The sequence below is a fragment of the Gymnodraco acuticeps genome, unplaced genomic scaffold, assembly GCF_902827175.1.
Source record: "Gymnodraco acuticeps unplaced genomic scaffold, fGymAcu1.1, whole genome shotgun sequence".
In the NCBI taxonomy this organism is placed as follows: domain Eukaryota; kingdom Metazoa; phylum Chordata; class Actinopteri; order Perciformes; family Bathydraconidae; genus Gymnodraco; species Gymnodraco acuticeps.
Genome location: NW_022991187.1, coordinates 763,418 through 783,790, shown reverse-complemented (window position 1 = coordinate 783,790; position 20,373 = coordinate 763,418). Strand labels below are relative to the sequence as shown.

General features: G+C 40.0%; 3 protein-coding genes across 4 annotated transcripts; 1 reads left to right on the top strand and 2 right to left on the bottom strand.

Moving 5' to 3' along the window:
* Positions 1–325: 325 nt before the first annotated feature.
* On the top strand, positions 326–5,851 carry LOC117560996 (eukaryotic translation initiation factor 4E-binding protein 1-like). Its single transcript, XM_034238153.1, has 3 exons — positions 326–774; positions 3,150–3,338; positions 5,186–5,851. The coding sequence occupies exons 1-3, from the start codon at positions 639–641 to the stop codon at positions 5,215–5,217; spliced, it is 357 nt and encodes a 118-aa protein (XP_034094044.1). The 5' UTR covers positions 326–638; the 3' UTR covers positions 5,218–5,851.
* Positions 5,852–10,395: 4,544 nt separating this feature from the next.
* spaw (southpaw) lies at positions 10,396–12,671 on the bottom strand. The gene is made up of 3 exons (XM_034238464.1): positions 12,172–12,671; positions 10,952–11,793; positions 10,396–10,806 (listed from the first exon to the last, which is right to left on the bottom strand). The coding sequence occupies exons 1-3, from the start codon at positions 12,434–12,436 to the stop codon at positions 10,654–10,656; spliced, it is 1,260 nt and encodes a 419-aa protein (XP_034094355.1). The 5' UTR covers positions 12,437–12,671; the 3' UTR covers positions 10,396–10,653.
* A 179-nt stretch (positions 12,672–12,850) lies between these two features.
* Positions 12,851–19,604, bottom strand: dguok (deoxyguanosine kinase). 2 transcript variants are annotated; one of them, XM_034238466.1, is made up of 8 exons: positions 19,329–19,603; positions 18,974–19,154; positions 18,297–18,406; positions 18,006–18,205; positions 15,699–15,846; positions 14,086–14,201; positions 13,560–13,659; positions 12,851–13,374 (listed from the first exon to the last, which is right to left on the bottom strand). In XM_034238466.1, exons 1-8 carry the CDS (start codon positions 19,377–19,379, stop codon positions 13,348–13,350), a joined length of 933 nt encoding a protein of 310 aa, XP_034094357.1. In that variant the 5' UTR covers positions 19,380–19,603; the 3' UTR covers positions 12,851–13,347. The 2 variants fall into 2 exon arrangements, with proteins under 2 accessions (XP_034094357.1, XP_034094356.1); XM_034238465.1 differs by having other exon boundaries at positions 18,974–19,604.
* Between the last annotated feature and the right edge of the window lie 769 nt (positions 19,605–20,373).

Below are 20,373 nucleotides of genomic sequence, written 5' to 3'. Positions count from 1 at the left end.
AAAAAAGTTAAGTAATGTATTCATTATCACTATCCATTGAATACACGCAGTCCTGCAAACTGGCAGCTATCGCTTGTGTTCAGCACAGGTTCAATATAATTAAACAGTTCCTCTAGAAAGGTAATAAGAAGTTAAAAGCATCCTTTATCTATCTATATGACCTAAGAATCAAATCATGAAGTTTATATTAGGACATTGAGGCTCTGTTAAGATAACAGAGGGTGATTTGAACTTTGTCCAACCCGTTGTAAAGACATGACGTGCCAGCAGAGGGCGGAACAAGTTAATGTTGTCCATCTCAGGAGTGTTGTCCCTGCAGCCTTTCTGCAGTCTGTCCGTCTGTGTGTTTTTTGTGTGCATGAGAAGGGTGACTAGAAGCAGAGGAACGCGTGCACAGGTCTTTTTTAAAGAAAGCACCTGGACACGTTGTGTGTGAGACTGCATGTTGTAATGTCACGAATTTAGATACTACATTTCATCATTTGCACTTAAAAAAAGAGCTATTTATTTTTATTTAACCGAAAGAAGCTGTATTGTTGAGCCAAAGCAGGCGCGCTGTGGCTTTATTGTTTTGGAAAACCAGTACTTTCTGCCTGTTTCATTCTATTTAGTTAAATAGTGTTACTATAAGATAAAAGATGTCCACTGAATTCCTGAAGACCACTGCCAAGGCCATCCCGTCGACCAGGAGGGTGACCATCAACGACGCGGCGCACATGCCCCACGATTACTCCACTACTCCTGGAGGAACCCTGTTTAGCACGACCCCCGGTGGTACGTACTAAGTTAAACATGTGCCAATAATAAGATATGCCGTTTCCTACAGTCATACAGGAGTTTTACGTATGAATAAACAGCTGTATTGTCAGAGGGTGAAGCAGGAAAGCTCAGGCTAACTCCATGAGGTCTGCTGCTGTCACTGTGCACAGCCAGCTGCTAGCATTGCATCAGCTAACTGCTAAAGCTAACTAGCACATTTTTGACTGAAAAACAGAGAAGGAATTACTGGCTCTGATGCAGTGGTGTAAAGAAACTAAGTACATTTACTCAAGTACTGTACTTAGCTAGACTTTTGAGAGACTTGTACTTTACTTTAGTATTTTTTTTTTTGCTACTTCGTAGGCCTACTTTTACCCCACTACAATCCAGAGGTAAATATTGTGCGTTTGTTTGGTACCTTTAGTTTGTTAGCATATGAATGTGAAATGTACACTTAAATAATACTTTATTTACACCTGGAGTAAAATTCACAAGCTACCCTGCAGTATACAAAGTCATTAAAACCAAAAAACAGTTTTAAGTCCTGAGAAAGTAAAATAAGATATGTGTGTAAAACTACACTGTGCGTAGCCAAAAAAAAGTAACTTTGATTTAACTTGGCCAGTAGGGCTTTCCTCTTGATAATAACTGCAGCGATGTATATGTTTTAGCTGAATACACGTGTTTTAACCTTAACTGATGCACTTCTTTAATGTTGGTTCTTTCTGATGTAAAGTCAAGGTTGTAACTGTTTGCAATAAAGTTGTGGGGCGCTGAACTGTTCTTTTGATTCTTATGCATTTTGATATGATAGTCATTCAAATTTGAAGGAGGGTGAGCAAGCATCTTGAGGAACATTCATCATTAACTCCTCCAACAAATATAGTTTATTTAATAATAACACTGAATATGTGAATCATAACAGCGATTGACAGCTGATAGGAATAATATGATTGTTAATATCATATTAATTCACACACACACATAGATGACAGTTAATTAATGTACTTATTGCAGCAGTACTTTGGTACCCCTGCTGGTCTTTTATTTGTTATTGTTCAGTTCAAATTCATTATTCAATTATGTCTGCCACCTTATATATTTATATTTAAGGCTTTACTGATGTGCCACAATTATGTCACCTAATGTTATTCAGTTAAAATATAAATATTGTGGCTTTCCAAGTTAACATTGATTGATATGACTGCGATTAAATCAGCATACTTCTGCCAGGGGATGCCACCCCTCAAAATCTCCTTCTACCCTCTTGCCACCCCATGAATATTTGTCTAGATCCGCCCCCGAGTACTTCTTCCACCTCTGCTCTGATGCAATAAAGTAATTATGACTATAGTTATTTGAGTTGGAGAAGCTCAAATCACAGCTTTGAAATGAGATGTGTTACAGTGTTGTTTTTAGGTTTTATCAGCTGATCTGTGAACTAGCGACACCTAACTGTCCTCTGCTGCTAATGACGTTTGTGGTGGTCTTATGTCACTGACAACTAAAGCTGTGATTGGTCCTTTCCAGAGTGAGTTTATTAACTGGTGTTCAATTAAGAGGACGTTTTAAATAGACTGTTTTCCTTTTTAATAAGAACGCATCATAATGAAAAACATGAGAGACTTAGAAAAGTATTATTTAGTCATCTTTGGATTGGTGCTCATTGATCATGTGGCGTAACCAGAATCAGAATTTCCTTTTTCTTTTCAAGTAAGTTTTCCGTTATACAAGGAATTTGCCCTCAAGTGTTTGGTTCATACAATAAACAAATGCAATGAAAATACAGGCACAGTTCTGCAAGAGCCAAGAACATGAATATATAATGGAGAAGTAACAATATAAATATGAAAAAACATATCTACAATTTAACTGTTTTAGAATGACTGAGATGCAAGATGTGATCAGGGGGTCTGCAAACGTTCACAGTCCAAATAAACGCCCCTGTGGGTTGTGTGAGTTTCATATGCACAGCTGATGTACAGTACAAACCCAATAAGACTGAAATCATTAGTGGGTTTATATTTCTAGACTCTGGGGTCCATTGCAGTTCAACTTTTACCAGTGCTAGTACCTTTTTCTACTTCTGAAGTTTGATTTATACATGATACATAAATAAAGGGTACACATTGTGTCCCTGTGTATGCCACTTCTTCTCATTTAATAGTTTGAAAGCCTAATATGTTAGATCAGACTTAATTATCTAGGATTAAAGTTCTACTAACAATAATAATTGTTAGTGCTATACTAGACCAAAGCGCTAGACTAGATACCTAAGGCATAAGAGCAAATAGAACAGAAACATTGAAGCATAACATCCTATGAAATTGCTCTGTCTGAACTGCGAGGTTTCTCATCATCCCTCTCTTTCTGGCCTCTTCTCTGGAAAGGTACAAGAATCATCTACGACAGAAAGTTCCTGCTGGGTTGCCGCAGCTCTCCGGTGGCCAAGACTCCTCCTCGAGGTCTGCCTAACATTCCCGGGGTGACCAGTCCTCCCTCCAATGAACCCGGGAAGAAGGCCCCTAATGGAGAGCTACTGAACAACAAAACCACTGCTCCTGAAAGCAGCAGCACTGGTATGTTCACACACATCAGTGGAAAAGGTTAAATCTATGTTGGACACGAGCCCATATGTAGGTGCTGTCTTCCTTGATCTCAGGAAGGCTTTTGACACTGTTGACCACCAAGTGCTCCTTACAAAGCTGACCTATTTCAATTTTTCGGCAGATTCAATACAGTGGGTTAAGTCTTACTTATCGAACAGAAAACACCGTGGTACCGTGTTTTGGTCAACGGTACCAAATCCCCCTACCTTGTCAACCCTGTTGGGGTTCCATTATTGGACCATTACTGTTTTCTCTGTACATTAATGACTTGCCTAATGTGTGTCCTGAGTTGAATGTACAAATGTATGCCGATGATGCGGTCATCTTTGTACACGGAAAAAATACTGAAATAACCACATCCTGTCTCTCAAATGCTTTGGACAAGGTTCAACACTGGCTGAACAACATTTGCTTACAGTTAAATGCAAAAAAAACAGTATGCATGATGTTCAGTAAACGACCAGTCAAAATCGAGGGATCCAATGTGTTTTTAAACGGAGCAGAATTAGAACTAATCTCCCACTTCAAGTATCTTGGAGTCATACTGGACTCGAACTTGACTTTTAAGAAACATATCAAGAAAGTATCCAATACCGTTAAATTGAACTTGCAACATTTGAAACAAATTAGACCTTTCTTCACTGTCCATGCTGCAAAGTCAGACCTCCACTGTATGATTCTATCCCACATTGAATACTGTTTGACAAACTGGTCGTTTGCTTGTGCCACAAACCTGAAACCCATAGAACAAGAGAGCTATCAAGGTGTTTGACAGAAAGCCAAATTCATACCACCACTGTACCATCCTTGAAAAACACAATTTCTTGAGTTTTGACAATTTTAAGTCTTTTAAAAGTATGTGTTTTTAATGTGCATTGTCCCGGTTCAAATAAACGATTACAAAAATAGACTTTGCATCTGGAGAAAAGGATTCTGACCTAACCGTTTTCTCTGGAGTTTACTGTTCACGCATGTTTTCATTTACTGGAAATATTTTGGTTTGGTTTAGGTAAGGTGTGGCGCTTGGGTTAAAGAGTGCAGGACATGATGAGGAAAACAATGAGGTCACATAGCTGTAGCAAAACGTTTTCACTAACAACCAAGCTTCATGCTGTTTCTTAATGAAATGGATCTGAAGTTTATCAGCGTCAGACCGTACAAACAGAAATCTCTCTGTCGTAACTTCATTTAGACATTTTCGTGTTTATTACATTATTCTTTACGTCCAGTACAAGTGAAGCAGACGATTGTTCTCACATACAAATTCAGGCAGGTCATCTCAGGGTTGCAGTAGGTGAAAGGCCCTGAACTCAAGAGTTAATTCAGCTAACCACTTAAATAAGCAGCACTGATGAATCCTTCGGGTTGGGTCAGTTATTTCTCCCAGTGGGGAAACAGCCTGCAGTGACACACTACCAGACCCTCTTTAATCGCTGAACATTTGTATTTAAGACGTCTGGAACTCAGCTAAGGGCTGATATGTGTCCTGATATATTTGTTTTTCTTTATTTGATAAATTCACAAGAAGTTGCAGTCAATCAGAACCAAGCATATATTATAAATACATTTATTTAAAATAATGAAATGCATTTTAAGTTAAATGACTGCGTTGAAAACATATTAGTTGTGACTATTTGATTTTCTTGTCAAATTAAACATTTCTCATTGTATCAAACTGCATTTAGCTATTTCCTTCCATGATGTTTTATCACAAAATGTTATCAGTTACTGCTCAATTAACTTATAATATGCAACTGTTAATATAGAAAACACTTTGTAGCTTGTTCTAATCAATATATATGTCTGTTTTTTTCTAGGTGATGACTCACAGTTTGAAATGGACATCTAGGTGGTCCTGAAAGCAGTGTTAAGATATCAGACGTACCAACAGGATGCTGTGAAGAGAGGCTGTGAAGCACCATCTCATGCCTCATCAACCATTCCATGTAGACGGAGGTTTGCCCTCAGTATCTCCAGTGTCTTAGTGTTTCAAAGTCTGTCTTTATCCATCTCCTTTGCTTGTTTTGCCCAGAACAAATCTGTAATGAAACGTTTTCTGTCTGCCTCTGGCTTGTTCTGATTTATGTGTGACAAAGTGTGCCTTCCTCTTGTGGCTAGAAGTTTAAAGTCAACACTAATAAGTACTTAACAACAACAAAGCCTCATCTCTGAGATAAATGAATGAAAATGAACAACAATAGAAAAAATAATAATGACATTTTTCTGAATTTAAAACTATTCCAAAATGGTTTTTCACTTGATGTGCTTTTATTTCCACTCATTTCCTGACAACTGTCTTCAGATATTTCCTTGCAATGCTCAATATACTGTATCATTTGTTGATCGTTCTCTTTCAAACAAGTCCTTCAACTGAAGTGTCATACGGTGAATGTAAAACATCATTTTGTTGATGACATTTTTGAAACAGATTTTCACACGGTTTGTAGGGGGATAAAGCATTAAAGCAAACACTATGAAGCAAACATTGTCTTTGTCATGTGTGCTGGTCATCTCAGTGGTTTGTATGTTTAATAACCATGGACATGTGTACTGGTCTGAATACACATTTCTCTTGGACAGTTTCATTTGAAAGAGCAAATGCTAACTTTTATTTGTTGCAGTATTATAAAGTAAAGACAACTAAGTTTATAGCAGTTCCTTTACATAAACTAGGTGAAAAGCCAATAAACATTTTTGGTATGATAAACCTTGACTATGACATGTTGCTTAACAGCCTTTAGCACTTCATGTGCTTCACTGATTCAGCACAAGTCATATCAGAGGAATTCCTCAAGGAGCCACCTCAGCTGATAACCTCGGTCAGTGGACTGTATAAAGAGAGGTCAATATACAACGGTACATAGCTAGGAGAAACTCCCTGCTTACGAGCTAGAAAGGGCCGTGTCATCATACAACATGTCCCCCTCTGGCTGGCTCCTTGTTGATTCACTGTTTTCAGGGTTCATTCGGCTTACCAGGCTTTCCCTTTGCTATTTTATTATATAGATGCTTCTAAATAATGGATGTCCCTGAATAACTGGCACTATTGCACTAAAAGATTCAGGAGCACAAGCAGCCGTGTAAAGTTGTTCTCTTTTGTCTTCAAAGGTTGTGCAAATGGGACAAATCCATTTCTACAGATTGGTTTCAGTGGTAAACAAAACATTTCATTACCAAATCACAGGGTATTTTATTGCTCAGTCTTAATCAAAATATTCTCCCTTCCCTCCCTTCCCTCCCAAACTTTCCACGTAAAATGTTCTACTGAGAAAATTCCCTTCTAGAAACACGACTGAAGTTTTTCAAAGTCGCAGGAAATGTAGGTAATTTTAAGTCCTTTAAACAGCACAATAAAACAAAGTGAACCCCATTCTCAACTTCACCAAGCTTGAGCATCAAACTAGAGGTCCTGGAGTGCTTTAAACCTGCCGGCATCTAGGCTTTTGGTAATGTCCCTAAGCGTAAATGCTTACGAATGATACATCCCATAAAGTCCTACATTGGACTTATTCTGTATGAGACACTTAGTTTGTAGTTTGTGCTTGTATCACAGATGTCACGTCTTTATTGGTCTATTCAATAAATGCTTAACAGGACCTCATGTAGCAGAAAGAAGGACGGTTGGTCCACTTATTTGAATATAACTACATACAAGAAACATTTTGAGAATGCTGTATCATGTCCCATCACATGTTTTATTTGTAATTGCGAGGTTTGCTCAGGTTGGAATAGATGTGTGAGATCTGACGCGTGATTTAGAAGTGATGGCATCCAGCCTCTGCCACTTGTCTTGTGTCAAGGTTCCTCCTCTGCTTTATTATTGCAAAAGGACCTGCCTTGAATATGGTTTATGGTCAATTATAAGCAAAAACAATAGATTAGATAATTATACTGTGATTTAGTGAGAATATTAAGCACATGATAACATTTTCTGATAATTAGCTTGTAGCTCTATGGTATGATTTCTGGCGTGACAATTTAAAGACAAAACACCTGGTGAATAAAACAGAGAGCTGTGAGGGGACTGGTCTTGGGACTGAAGTGTGGATTGAACAGTTTCAGCTGATCAGTTCCAGTCCTCCCTGTCCTTCCTCCACAGAAGCCTCAGCATCCAGACGTTGACTCTCTCCTTGCTTTCTGTTTGTTTGGGGTCTGAATCACCCCTTGTCACCTCTGCTTCCTGGCACCCCCAGCCCCCTCCCCTACATAAACAAGTGCTACTGCTTTTCTCTCCCCTTCACTCTACTCTTTGTGTACTCCTACTCCGCTCCTCTGTTTGATCACAATCAACAAAAGAAGCCTGGCCAGAAAGGACACTAATGACCTCTGATGATGTGTGTGCTGTAAAAGGCCCAGAGATGTGGATTGGAGGTGAGGAAGGCAAATACACTTACATGTTAGCTGGTTACAAGTCAGAGGACAAGTGGGATTAAGATGAGTTTCTACGAGCAGGTTGAGCTCCCGAGAAGTGCTTTTTGTGAGTGTTTTTCATTCTGTATAATAGTCACTGCTGAGAGATTAAATGGAAATCACCACGCATTAAATCCAGATAAAAGCTTCTTTTTAAACATTGCAGACTTAAAGGTTTTGCGTAGAATAGAAAAAGCAACTGAATAGCTTATTGTAAAATGTAATTAGTTCTTTATCTATGGCACTGAGATATTTTATTTTCCAAACTATATTAATGTATGTGTTTTCTCTCCCTTTCCCCAGGGTTCATAGGTCCAATTAGACCTGGGGTGTCAAACTCAATTTCATCACGGGCCACATCAGCATTATGGTTGCACTCAAAGGGCCAGTTATAACTTTAACTATATAAAAAGACATATATAAATATTGAATATATATAAAATAATGTATTACATTCTTGCCTCTGCATTGGATTATTATCGGATAGGGCAGGGGTGGCCAACCCGCGGCTCTCGAGCCGCATGCGGCTCTTTGCCTAGTTTCATGCGGCTCTTCAGTTCATATCGAATTTTATATGTGTGAGTTTGGGAGAGAGACACTGACTCCTTACTAGTGTTGCACGGTGTACCGATACTTGAAAGGTACCGCGATACCCTGCCGTTAAAAACGTTACGATTCCTCCGTTTCATTAGTATCGGTACTTTAAGAATGACGGGGAAAAGTACTCCGGTGAGAAAGCGCCGTTTTAATAAGAGCCGTGTGTGTTCAGCGCTCTGCTTCCACTCCCTGCACTGCAGCCGTGCCTGCAGTCCCTCCCCTCTCAAGCACGCTCTAAGTCCCTCCCCTCTCAAGCACGCTCTAAGTGCCTCCCCTCTCTCGTGCACGCGCTACCTGCCAGAGCATGTGAGAAAACGAGAAGCATGGCTGCAAGTGGGAGTGCAACTGCCGCTGCGCCTCGGCTTGTTGACAAAAAAGACGCCAGGAGCCAGGAGAAATTTGGAAGTATTTGAGCCATATCTCTGACAGTGAGGGCAAGCCTACGGACACCACGAGGCCTGTCTGTAAGACATTTATTAATTGTATTTAATATGAATTCTTGTCATTTATTTTATTTATTGTTCTCATTGTTTAAACGTTTGTGTTATGGTTATGGTTCTGGTGTGAAATAAAGCACAATAATTACATTTAAGACCGTTTCCCTTTTTTTAAGAAAATATCGAAAAAGAATCGGAATCGCAATTCTTGACTTGGTATCAAAACCAAAATGTTGGTATCGTGACAACACTAGCTACTCCTGACAGTTAAACCTGATATTTAGTAGGTCTGTTAAGTATTGAATGCTGATAATTCTGACGTAATTTGGCCGGTCAAAGTTGTTTGGGCTCGGATAAAATCGCTCCGTTACTTTCGTCCCGTGTTATGTATGTTGTGTATGTGTGGTGTCAGTATGAGAGGATGACAGCGCGTATAATTTTGATGTGGCCCAAGAGCCAATCACAATAATACCTGCGATGCAGTGAACCAATCACCTTTGAGGGGGGGGGAAACCTATCGTTGATTAAACATTATCCAGTGTTTCCCCTGCCATTGTCTTGGAGGGGCACTGCGCCCCGCCAACGGAGCCCCGCCAACAGAGCCCCGCGCCCCCCTGAAATTCAAGGTGTTTAAAAAATATATATATATACTTTTTTTTAAAAATATATATATAGCACCAAATTGCAAATAATCTATAACTACTGTCACTTTTCACATTGAACATGTGCTCTTTTATTAAATAAACTAAACGCTTTCATTTTAAGTTGTGAGTTTAGTGTTTTTGACCTTAAGAAACACTGATGCATTAATCAATAACAATAGTCCACAGCTCCTCTCTGCTCCAGAGGATTTAAAAAAAATATATCCCAATGCCACAAAAATGCATCAGTGACGTGGTTGAAATCTTGTCTCCAGAAAACAAAAAACTGAAACAAGCGGTATCAGTGACTGTGTGTTTGATGTGGCTCTTTGCAACATAGAAAAAATGTGGCTCTTAACCTCTGACTGGTTGGCCACCCCTGGGATAGGGTAATAACTTGCTTAATTAACTACTACGTCTGAAAGCAGAAGTCTGGGGCAAATAATTGCAAGTCTCTTCAGTGAGAATGTCACAATATAATTTTAAAGGAAAAGCCACATTGTGGAAAAACAAAAAAAAGAAGTGACATTTGGAGAAAAAAAGTAACATTTGGAGAAAAAAAATCTATTTATGAGAAAAAGGCTAATTCTAAGAAAAAAGGTATATTTGGATAAAAAAAAGGGAAATTCTGAGAAAAAGTCAAATTTGAGATGCATTGTGGGACATGTCGTTTATGGGCAACGTGCTTCTGTAAAGTGGCATGTAACCGTATAATAAACATATTATATTCTTTGCAAGCTCTTGTGGGGCCACATAAAATGAAGTCGCGGGCCGGATTTGGCCCCCGGGCCTTGAGTTTGAGACCCCTGAATTAGACCATTCAAGTGCCAAATACTGATTAACTATATGAAAAATGTAAGAGTTGAGCATCCCAAAAACACAAGACACCACGTTCATGTCAAAAATAAAATGCTTTAATATATGTTTTCACATTTTATGTACAAAATATACATTATAACGTATAAATAGATAGAACATTTGCATAACAGAGCTTTGCCTTTACTAAAGATATATACTATAGTGTACCACCCAGTATGGATGAAATATAATCTCATTCAAACATAACAGTCAGATTATATGTCTTTTGTTGTAAAAGGACATGACTTGGAATATATTTGAACATTAATGTTTACATATTGAGTTCAAGAGTACGCTCCGTCAACATTTGCTCTTGTTGATGGCAGTGAACATGCTGGCCCTTCAGTGACATCCACACTCTTCAACAACCATGTCCTCGTGGTGCCGAAGGGTCAAATCATCGCTCTCGTAGTACAGCATGGAGAGCGGGCTGAGGCGCGTCGGCACACAGGACGGGCAGGACCCTCTTTCTGGATGGTGATGTTTCAGGAGGCTCTGAAAAAGATAGGAATAATTCACATGAATAACACGAACAACATATACTCTTATAATCGTCTCTCCAGCTAGAACAACCCACCCTCTGGTTCCCAAGGTAACCACAGTAGACATGTGAAAAATAGCATTCAAGTTGTCATCTCACCTGCATGTACGCATGGTTGGTAGGGTTGAAGGACTCATCCAGTGGTGTGGGACACTCTCCCTCACAGCGAAATGCATTGAAGCGCTTAGGGTGCACAATCCACTCGTCCCAGCCGATGTGGTCGAAGTCCACCCACATGTCGACCCTGCGACACAGCGGCCGCTGGGACGGCTCTGCTGCTACTGCTGCTGCTGCAGGAGGAGTAGGTGGAGGGTTAGGTGGAGGAGGTGTAGGTCCTGCAGGCACCCTCATCCTCTCCATCCTGTTCCTCTTGTGGCGTCGACCTCGGCTGCTGACTCTGTCCATGGTCACGTACTTGGAGTTCTCCACAGTGTGAATGAGACTGTATGCCGCGTGGCCTTCCTGGGGCACGTTGTGTTTGGAGAAGACGACCATCATGACCCGGTTCATGGTTGGGTGGTGGGTTTTTCTTTGCTTCAATCCCAAAGTCTTGAAGAGGAACTGCCCAGAGACCTCCCCTTCGTCCCCGGCACCGCTCCCATGGTCTGCGTCAGGTTCTCCTGAGGTCTCCTGGCTCGACAGTCTGTCTCCCTGGTACAGCCAGAAGTTTAACAGAGCGGTCACATTAAAAACCTTCCAGGTGGACTTTGAGCTGCTGGCTGATGTGCTGAAGCTCCCCAGGAAAAGATGCTCATCCTGGCATGATGTGCTGCCCAGCTCACAACTCTGCTTTCTGGAGTGATATAAATCCACGGTGGGACGCTTAGATTTGGAGAAAGCAGGCAGTCTGATCCGAAGTTCTGCCAACTGGACAAGCTCACTAGCAGAGATGGATGACATGTCAAAAGTGACTGTCCATTTTTCACCCTCTTGATGGCAACCTAAACATGAGACAAAACACATAAATGAGATTGCAGATTCACCAGTCTGGAGGATTCTGGGCAAACCAGATCTCTGGACAGATGTCAAAACACTGGAGTGGGAGGGTGAACAGGACAGGATGTGTATTGAACCCCCCTGTGCAAGGACGTCTGAGGGCTAATATACACACCCTCTCACATAAAACAGAGAAAGCCTTTAAAGTGGAATAAGCATTTTAACACTTGCTGGGTTGTAAAAAGGGAGGATGATAACACAGATAATGCACCAACCAGAGCTGCTGGAGGATAGTACTCAGTAGAAACTAACATACAGTATATAACATGCTGTGTACCCGATAATGGGGGAAAAAAGACAAAATAATTAAACTGTTTACTCACCTCTGGCTGTCAAACTTAGCACGGAGTCAGAGCTGTCACCTTGCATTGTAACGGTGTCGATAGCTACAGACGAGGAGAAATCAGCAGTCTTAAAAGAGCGGTACAGTTGCATCATGTACAGGGGATAACTGCTGCGATGATTAAATGACAGATTTCTCAACGCTAAACTGGTCTCGAGGCCTGTGAGAAATCTGTGCCCATGGCTGGAGAACACGATCCCAAAAGAGCAGAGGAGGAACGTGCAGAAAACCGACTGGACTTCCATTTGAACTGAAACTAAGAAAATCTACCCCAGAAATAATGACAGAGGCAAAGATGTCCTTCCTTCCTCCAGCTAGTCTCAGGCTGAAATGATGCTCTGAGCAGACGGAGCTCTAGACAGGCCCCTTTATAGTGGACAGCTGCCCTTTGATGACCCCTTACCACTCCAGGCATTTGAACAGCCCCTCTGATCATCAGAGCACACCAGAGGGGGGGGGAAAGAAAACATTTAGCCAAGGTCATTGTCCTGTCAAACTGCCTTTATATTCACTCAGGAGCCTAATCCTTTAGAAATGTAAAGTTCCATTAACAAATAACACTTGAAATGCTGTACGGACATTAGCCCCTTTGTGTTTACTGACAGGGGCGAGTAATGCACGACTTCACACTTAACAGAAACTAAGAGCAAAGGACAACATTTACAGAAAATCTTTAATAAGGAAATAGAAACAATTTCGAAAAATAAAACAAAAAGGTGTTGAACAAACCTATGAACAAACAATAAATACTATACTTGTATTGATGGCTGGTTCCTTGTCAGTTAGGAATGTGTTGAACAATAACGTAAAGCAAATGTAGGATGGTCAGTAAACAGTGTCTGAAATGGTCATATTATAGATAGGAGTAAACAGTACAGTAGAATGAACGTATACTACCCAGAGCAAATACAATTTAAAAACATAAAAACTACAAAAAGATTTTAAAAATCTACAATGAGAAGTCTATTTAGAGGTCATATTTATATACAGACAAAACTCAAGCTGCGTGTTTCATATATTGTGATCCTGCAGCTTATTAATAAGAGAAAACTTGTATATAACTCCATTCCCTTCACTCTGAGAGGTTCATCTGTCTGACTGAGGTCCGACTGGTTTCATCTGCTACCCACTGCTGACTGTATCGGATGATGTCTTCTCATAAAGCACTGAAGAAGTTCTTTATCTGTGTATGAAAAAGTATTTTAGGATCATGATGGATAAGAAACATGAAACACATCAAACGTCAAATCAGAACATTTAAATGTGTCAGGGCAGTGATTGTCTTTGGACCAAAAGCTGATGAAAAACTAGGTTTCAAACATTTGTATGCAGCCCTCGTCTGGTTTAGAGTGCAATGAATAAACATACCTTTGTTATAAATTCCTCCTGCACGACTGGGTCACTCTTAAACTCCACACTGGCATCGAGTTGTAACACAGGTAATTGCTTCAACTTCTCAAAATGTGTTCTGAAAAGAGAGAGTAAAGCTGTCTTTCACTGAACACCTCAGACCACACACTGCTGACCGTCATCTGTTCACAGCCTGGCAGCGAACAGCTGCGAGGAAAGGCTTTTAAAATGGTGATGGACCAACAGGAATCCATAGAGCATCCTGTAATATAGTGGAGGCACTGGTGGTGTTTGTCATTTTACTTTCTTAGTTTAAAGGAAATGGGATAGTTTGTAGGATAGTTTACAGGTAATAAAAACTAAACGCAGACTTAAATGCTTATTTACACTGTGCACATGCTCAAGTGGCTCAAAAATGATCTGTCATCTATTGCTTCAAAAAGCCATGTGTTTTTTTTCTTTCCTGATTTAGGGATCATTCAAAAATATTCCAAAAACAAAACAGAAGTCGGAACATCAAACACATTATCTAATTTTCACTCACTCAGTGCTCTTTTCAACCAGCCACCTCTCATGTTGAACGTGCAGCTTTTCCAGATAGTCCAGTTCCACTCCCTTCTCCTCTGCCCTGCCTCGTCGGTGCAGGCGCTCCAAACATGTCTGAGAAACAACCATTTACAACGTGTTTTAGTCTTTTTTTAAACATATGACAGTACAGGTTAAAGGATGTGCTGTTCAATCAAGATACAATTATGTCAGAAAACGTGATTTTTCTTGATGAGTTATAAACAGGGGTGCACATAACTTTTTTGCCCTGGTTCTCAAAGGAGCACCTGGAGATGTTGCTTGGTGCTCATCCTTAAAATGAAATAAACCGTAACTTTTGAGGGGGTCTTGACTTTATTTGCCAGACACACGGCACTGAACACACATGCAGAGGTGAACACAGAACACACATGCAGAGGTGAACACAAGACAACATTAGCACGACCAGTAATCCTACAAGCTGTCATCACTACCCTCCTGACTGTTCTCCTCACTGTCTTCCTCTCTGTCAGACATGGTAGCTGATGATGTAGGCCTACTACTTTCTCTCTGGTTGAGTCTGCGATTAGCTGCTTGCATCCACAAGTCAACAGCTGGTTTTGGGTCGAAAGTCTCTGTTGTGATCTTAGACAAGTGGATGTAATCAAATAAGTATGTGAACATAACCAATAACCTACCATAGCCAATAACAAATGAATGTAACTTATTTTATTTGTGTTGTTCATTCATATCTTATTTTACCTTAACATTTATTTATGCATTTTTTTTATCTCTCCAGTTTTATAGGATGTTTTTGTTTACTGTCCTATAGTATACAATGGAATGATTTAAAACCTGTTTATCCCAATAATTATAAAGGAGTGCCTTGGAAATATGTGTAAACATAAATTGTGACCAAACCGTTTGAACTTAGACTAAAGTGAACTATCTAAACACTCAAGAGTCCTTTACCTCACTGAGCTGTAGTATCAGCCTCTCAGTCTGACTGGAGAGGACTCTCCCTCCACATTATTATAGAAACATCTTCTTCTTATATCCGTTAGAGCAGCTAGCACCAGATTCTAATAACAACAGCGCCGGTACCGGGCGGTGCGCCCTTCTCTCTCTCCCTCGCTCACTCGCATTTTGGCTGTGAGCTGCGGGCGCCAGATAAGCCAACATCCCCCATTTTCATCACTTACAGCGCCCATCGTACAGGGCAAATGAAAGGTGTAACCGGGGTGAAAAGGGTGTTACATTTACTTAATTATGAAAATTGTTACATCAAGGCCGAAAATTAGGATTAGCACCAACGGTCAAACATGTTTTTTTCCCTCCCAGAACTGCAAGCGCAGCGCCTCCCCAGATCTGGCGCCCTAGGCGAACATCTATAACGCCAGTGCTACGTGCCGACCCTGAGTTCATAATATGCAACTCGCAAATATCTTTCTCTCTCTCTCTCCTCTCTTTTCTTTTCTCCCTTCTCTCTCTTCTCTCTCTCCCTCTCCCTCTCAATTTTGGTACGCAAATGCGCCTTTTTTCAAATGACCCGGTGCTCTTTTTTTGGCAGAGGTGCGCATGCGCACCTGCGCACCAGTTATGTGCAGCCCTGGTTATAGTAACTGTCCTTACCGTTGGTGGGGCTCTGAGGTAGATGATGCCCTCTAGCTCCACCTGGTGTCCGAACTGTTCCACTAGGAGGGAGTGCCAGTCCTGATAGACAGCCCACTCTGTAGAGTTGATGCAATCCAGCTCAAACATGTTCAGGGCAAAGATGTATCTGACAAGACAGAGGGACAACTTTAGTTTAACCAAACAAAAGAAAGGGTTTTCAATTAGTTAAATAACACATAAAGTTAATAAATAAATGAATGTACATACTATACTATCGACATATATTATGTCTACATGTCTGCTGCTGTAATATACTGGTATATTTGTCTCTTATAGAACTGATCCAGAACATTTTATATTGTGTATTCTTTGTGATATATGTTTTTTCTACTGTAGATATGTATATATATTTGCTCTTATGTTTATTTGTATTTAATTATGTTTGTACTTCATTCCTCCTTTTAAATATTTTAATGCCTGAACACACTGCTGCTGTAACAACATCATTTTCCCAGTTTGGGATGAATAAAGTATCGATCTAACGATATATCCATTTCATGATCATTCTAGGCTCTCCCGAGCACAACTTTGATAACTAGAGAATGCAATTCCTGAAGAAATTGCTAGTGGGAATGCTTTATGCTGAAAAGCTGACGCTAAACTGCTATGCTGAAATGTAATGTGTAAGAAGAAAGTGAAGAATTTAGATTAAAATGATATATGAACACTGAGGGCTTGAATGTGTGATGAGAGAAGAAAGAAAAGAAAGTAAAAAGGCTTGGAAAAGCAGCAGAATATTTGAACTGCAAACTTCTGAACTAACTTGATGGCGAATGATCTGTCGCCATGCCAACGGCATTTGATGACATCCCATAATAAGAAATCTCAAAACTGTCCCGTAGATGTCTTCACGGCTGGACTGTTAGCACACGTGAAGTTTGAGCACTTTTTGAACATTGGGAAATATCGTCTTTTATGGCGAGGGATGCGTTTCCATTGAAACGGCATATGATGACACCCCATAATTGAGGTAGAGCTGTTGAGGGCAGGACCATTAACCATTATCTGAAGTCTGCTGCTCTGAGCATGTCAGTTGGAGTTATGACATCATCGTGTTCCATGACACAGGTGTTTATATTTGAGCTAACCACGTGTCCAGAGATCACAAGTTTCCATGGTGATGTGCAGTAATCAGTGAGAGGAGAGCATTTTCATTGTTCTGAATGAGGGATAAACCTCTTACATGTGAACGTTTTGTTGAAGAACCGTAACAGATTTCAAGCGTGAAGCATGTCAAGGAACTTGAGCATCTGAAGTGTACTTTTTGTGTACTTTCGGGTTAATAATGTGGCCTTTTTGGCAGATTAACTAAAGGTGTGCGGCTGCTGTGGTGGGGAAAGATGAGGCTGAACTTACAATGGGGTTTAATGGAGACATGTTGACATTTTGTGTCAGTTCATGCCCTCAACAGGCATTTTGTTTAATTTTTTTTGCTTAATTTTTTTTTTTTTTTCAAGCTACGAGATGTGTTCCTACGTTTCTCATGAAAAATGATGTCTCAGGTTTGGGAATTATGGCAGGTTTAAAAACAAATATGAAGGCAAAATGTAATCTGTCCTCCACTCTAGCTGTGACATCACGCACTCTAAAATCTGAAGAAAACCTCTCTAACAAGGTCTGAACAATGTTTAATATCTCTAAAAGTACGAATCAGATTTAAAAGTTGTGTTAAACGAATAATGTCAGAAAGATGTGTAACATTTTAAAGTTGGAATGAGGTTTCTGAGTGAAAGTATGAAGGAGCAGTTAGCAGGTGAAGTTGCATGAAGATTGTTCAAGTCTGAAGAGTTTCTCCATTGACTTCCATGTTAAAAATTTGATGAATTATGTGATGTATCTCTGGAATTATGAAAGTTATGAATAAGAAAAGTAATAGCCATCGATAACCCGGCGGAATAATAAAGAATTTTGTGCGTAGCATAACAGATAGTTGGAATGCTGTATCAGCATTTCCGCTAAATTAACAACAACTATAATATAGCGACAATGTGTGAATGTATTGATTGTGGTATAAGTCAAGAGCTCCCAAATTCACTCTGTTAAAAAGCTTTGGTAAAGAAGACATCAACAGCTTATCACCCATGTCGGACAATTATGGGGTTTCTCAAAGTATCAGTTCCCCTAAGATTCATTATTTGATTTACTCCACAGGACAGCTTTGCAGTCGTGCCAGCTATAAGCTATAAGCTAATTTACATCTGTAGTCGGCCACAGAGAATGACATCTCTAATTTCAGTTTCCCTCTCCTGTCCGGCCTTGCCTCACCTGTCGCTGTAGACGGAGCGCTCGTACACCTGGACCGGCACTCCCTCTGAGCGCAGCAGGCGAGCAGGAGGAGGCTGCAGCTGCGTCCTCAGCCGGGTCATACAGGAAAACGTCTGAAAGGTGTAGGACCAGCGCTGAGGGTCCTGGTACATCATCTGCAGCAGGTTGCTGACTGTTGTCTGGGGGGAGGCGTCTGTCCCCTGTGAGAGACATGAGCACAGATGGTCAGATTTAGCTTCTTTTGATTTAAGTTGTGAAAATATAGAGAAAGGTCAGTAAATGTCCACACACCTTCGATGCACCACTCTCAATGTTCTGCCACTTGCTGACGGGTTCTGCCACAACCTCCCAGTCCGGACAGGCCGACTGCAAGAGTCTGGCAAAGGTGGACTTTCCAACAGCTGTTATTTGACAAGAAAAAATACAGGAGATCATATATTACCAACACTAGTGGGGGGAAAGTAATAAAGTACATTTGCTTAAGTACTGTATTTAAGTACAAGTTTGAGGTACTTGTACTCTACCCAAGTATTTCCATTTGATCCTGCTTTATACTTATGCCTATTACATCTATAGACTGTTTACTACACTAATACATATAGAACCTTAGTTACTTTGTAGATTAAGATGATTAATTTGATGTAAAATCAACTCAAGAGTATGATATTTCATTATGTGTTAAGATGCCCAGCAGTCAAAGTCCACAAATAAGCTTTATATATGTATTATTCTGAAGTTGGCCAGTCTGTATAATACAGATTTAAACGGTTTGTACTCTGAGTATATTTTGATGCTTGCTAATACCTTTTGTAAAAAAGCAGAACCTTGCAACAGAGAACTTCTTCTACACGGTGGTTTTAGTACTTTTACCTAAATAAAAGATCTCTGAACGTCTTGACAACACTCATAGCTTGGTAAAATAATCGTTTTATTTTGAAATGCAGTAAATATACTGATACTGATCTTACCAATGTTGCCCTCGATAGAAACTCGTTTCACTCGATTAGCTCCACTCTCAGGTGAAGTAGAGAGACACCTTGAACAAGAAACACTGAACTTTCTAGACATATTAGCCATAGCTTTGGGGTTAGTTGTATCCTGTGATCTGCTTGTGTTTCCAGCTCTCTGGAGGCTGTCGGGTGTCTTCCACTGTGGAGGAGGCGCATTATACCCAAATCTCATGACTTGTATCAAACATGTGTTTAACTTGGAAACACGGTTGAACACAACGCTTCGATACAGGGCAGACATATTAAAATGGAAAACTTCAACTATAGTATAACATGAATCTGCTTGTTAATGTAAATTAAGTTGTTATATTACCACTGAGTTAAGACCAGCTAGCTCCTCCTCTCCATGATGTGTGCTAACCATAGACTGTATATATAAAGGTGCTAACTAGACCCTGATGCTAACATGAACTTGTGTTATGAATCATCTCTTTACAGCTAAATGCGCTGATAACTTTACATTTATAAACGTCGATATATTAGGTGCATTGTTCCTGTAACACTAACACACAGATGTAGCTGCTGTTAAATAAAGTTATGGAGGTAAGGTCATAAGAAATGTTGCCCAAATGCTACAAACAGAAACAATTCAATCACTTCCGGTATCGTGTTCTGTACTTTCAAAATAGAAGCCTTTTGAATAACCGCACGTGCATAGAGTTGGAAAATGTCAAATGTACTTGTTCCTATTGATGGTTTTAGCGTACAGATATAGAGAGGACTGCATTGTGTGTTTATACAACACTGTTTATTATAATAAGTCAACTAATCATTTTATAGAAGAATTACAAACCGGAAGTGCTTTGCCTTCAGATTCCCCAGAGGGTTGAGGTTCATAAATAAAGCACTTTATTTCATTTATTGCAGAAAAACCAGGGTTCGAGTTATAAACTGAGCTATATGGGGGTCTTTTTTTGCCAGAGAGATTTAGGCCGTTTCTCAATGTCGAGTAACCCTGCTGGAAAAACCAGCTTAGACCAATTTAGCTGGTCAACCAGTCTGACCTAGGTTGACCAGCCTGGCTGGTTTAGAGGGGTTTTGGACACTTTAGTTGGCCAGGATGGCTGGTTTAGCTAGTACCAGCTAAACCAGCCAAACCAGCCATCAGCTAAACCAGCCATCCTGGCCATCCATCTATCACCAGTTTATGTTTAATAATAGTATTAAATATACCATGCTGGAAGTTTACCAGGATTCCAGGTGACCAGCATACATTAAATACTGTTATGATTATTTAAACTAGAGAACATAAATAAATTACAAAGATTCATTGTGTCATGTATTCTGGTACCTAACAAAATAAAGACATTGTATAGTGTTCCTAACAGTATTTACATTTAATAAATAGCTAGTTAATA

Excerpts from the sequence above, each read along its gene's own strand:
- LOC117560996 (XM_034238153.1), top strand. The coding sequence starts at position 639 with ATGTCCACTGAATTCCTGAAGACCACTGCCAAGGCCATCCCGTCGACC. Across the intron at positions 775-3,149 it reads GTTTAGCACGACCCCCGGTG|GTACAAGAATCATCTACGAC; the intron begins GTACGTACTAAG and ends TTCTCTGGAAAG. Across the intron at positions 3,339-5,185 it reads TCCTGAAAGCAGCAGCACTG|GTGATGACTCACAGTTTGAA; the intron begins GTATGTTCACAC and ends GTTTTTTTCTAG.
- spaw (XM_034238464.1), bottom strand. The coding sequence starts at position 12,436 with ATGGAAGTCCAGTCGGTTTTCTGCACGTTCCTCCTCTGCTCTTTTGGG. Across the intron at positions 11,794-12,171 it reads GCTAAGTTTGACAGCCAGAG|GTTGCCATCAAGAGGGTGAA; the intron begins GTGAGTAAACAG and ends TCTCATGTTTAG. Across the intron at positions 10,807-10,951 it reads CCAACCATGCGTACATGCAG|AGCCTCCTGAAACATCACCA; the intron begins GTGAGATGACAA and ends TATCTTTTTCAG.
- dguok (XM_034238465.1), bottom strand. The coding sequence starts at position 19,256 with ATGTCTGCCCTGTATCGAAGCGTTGTGTTCAACCGTGTTTCCAAGTTA. Across the intron at positions 18,407-18,973 it reads TTCTATCGAGGGCAACATTG|CTGTTGGAAAGTCCACCTTT; the intron begins GTAAGATCAGTA and ends GTCAAATAACAG. Across the intron at positions 15,847-18,005 it reads CGCTCCGTCTACAGCGACAG|ATACATCTTTGCCCTGAACA; the intron begins GTGAGGCAAGGC and ends CTGTCTTGTCAG.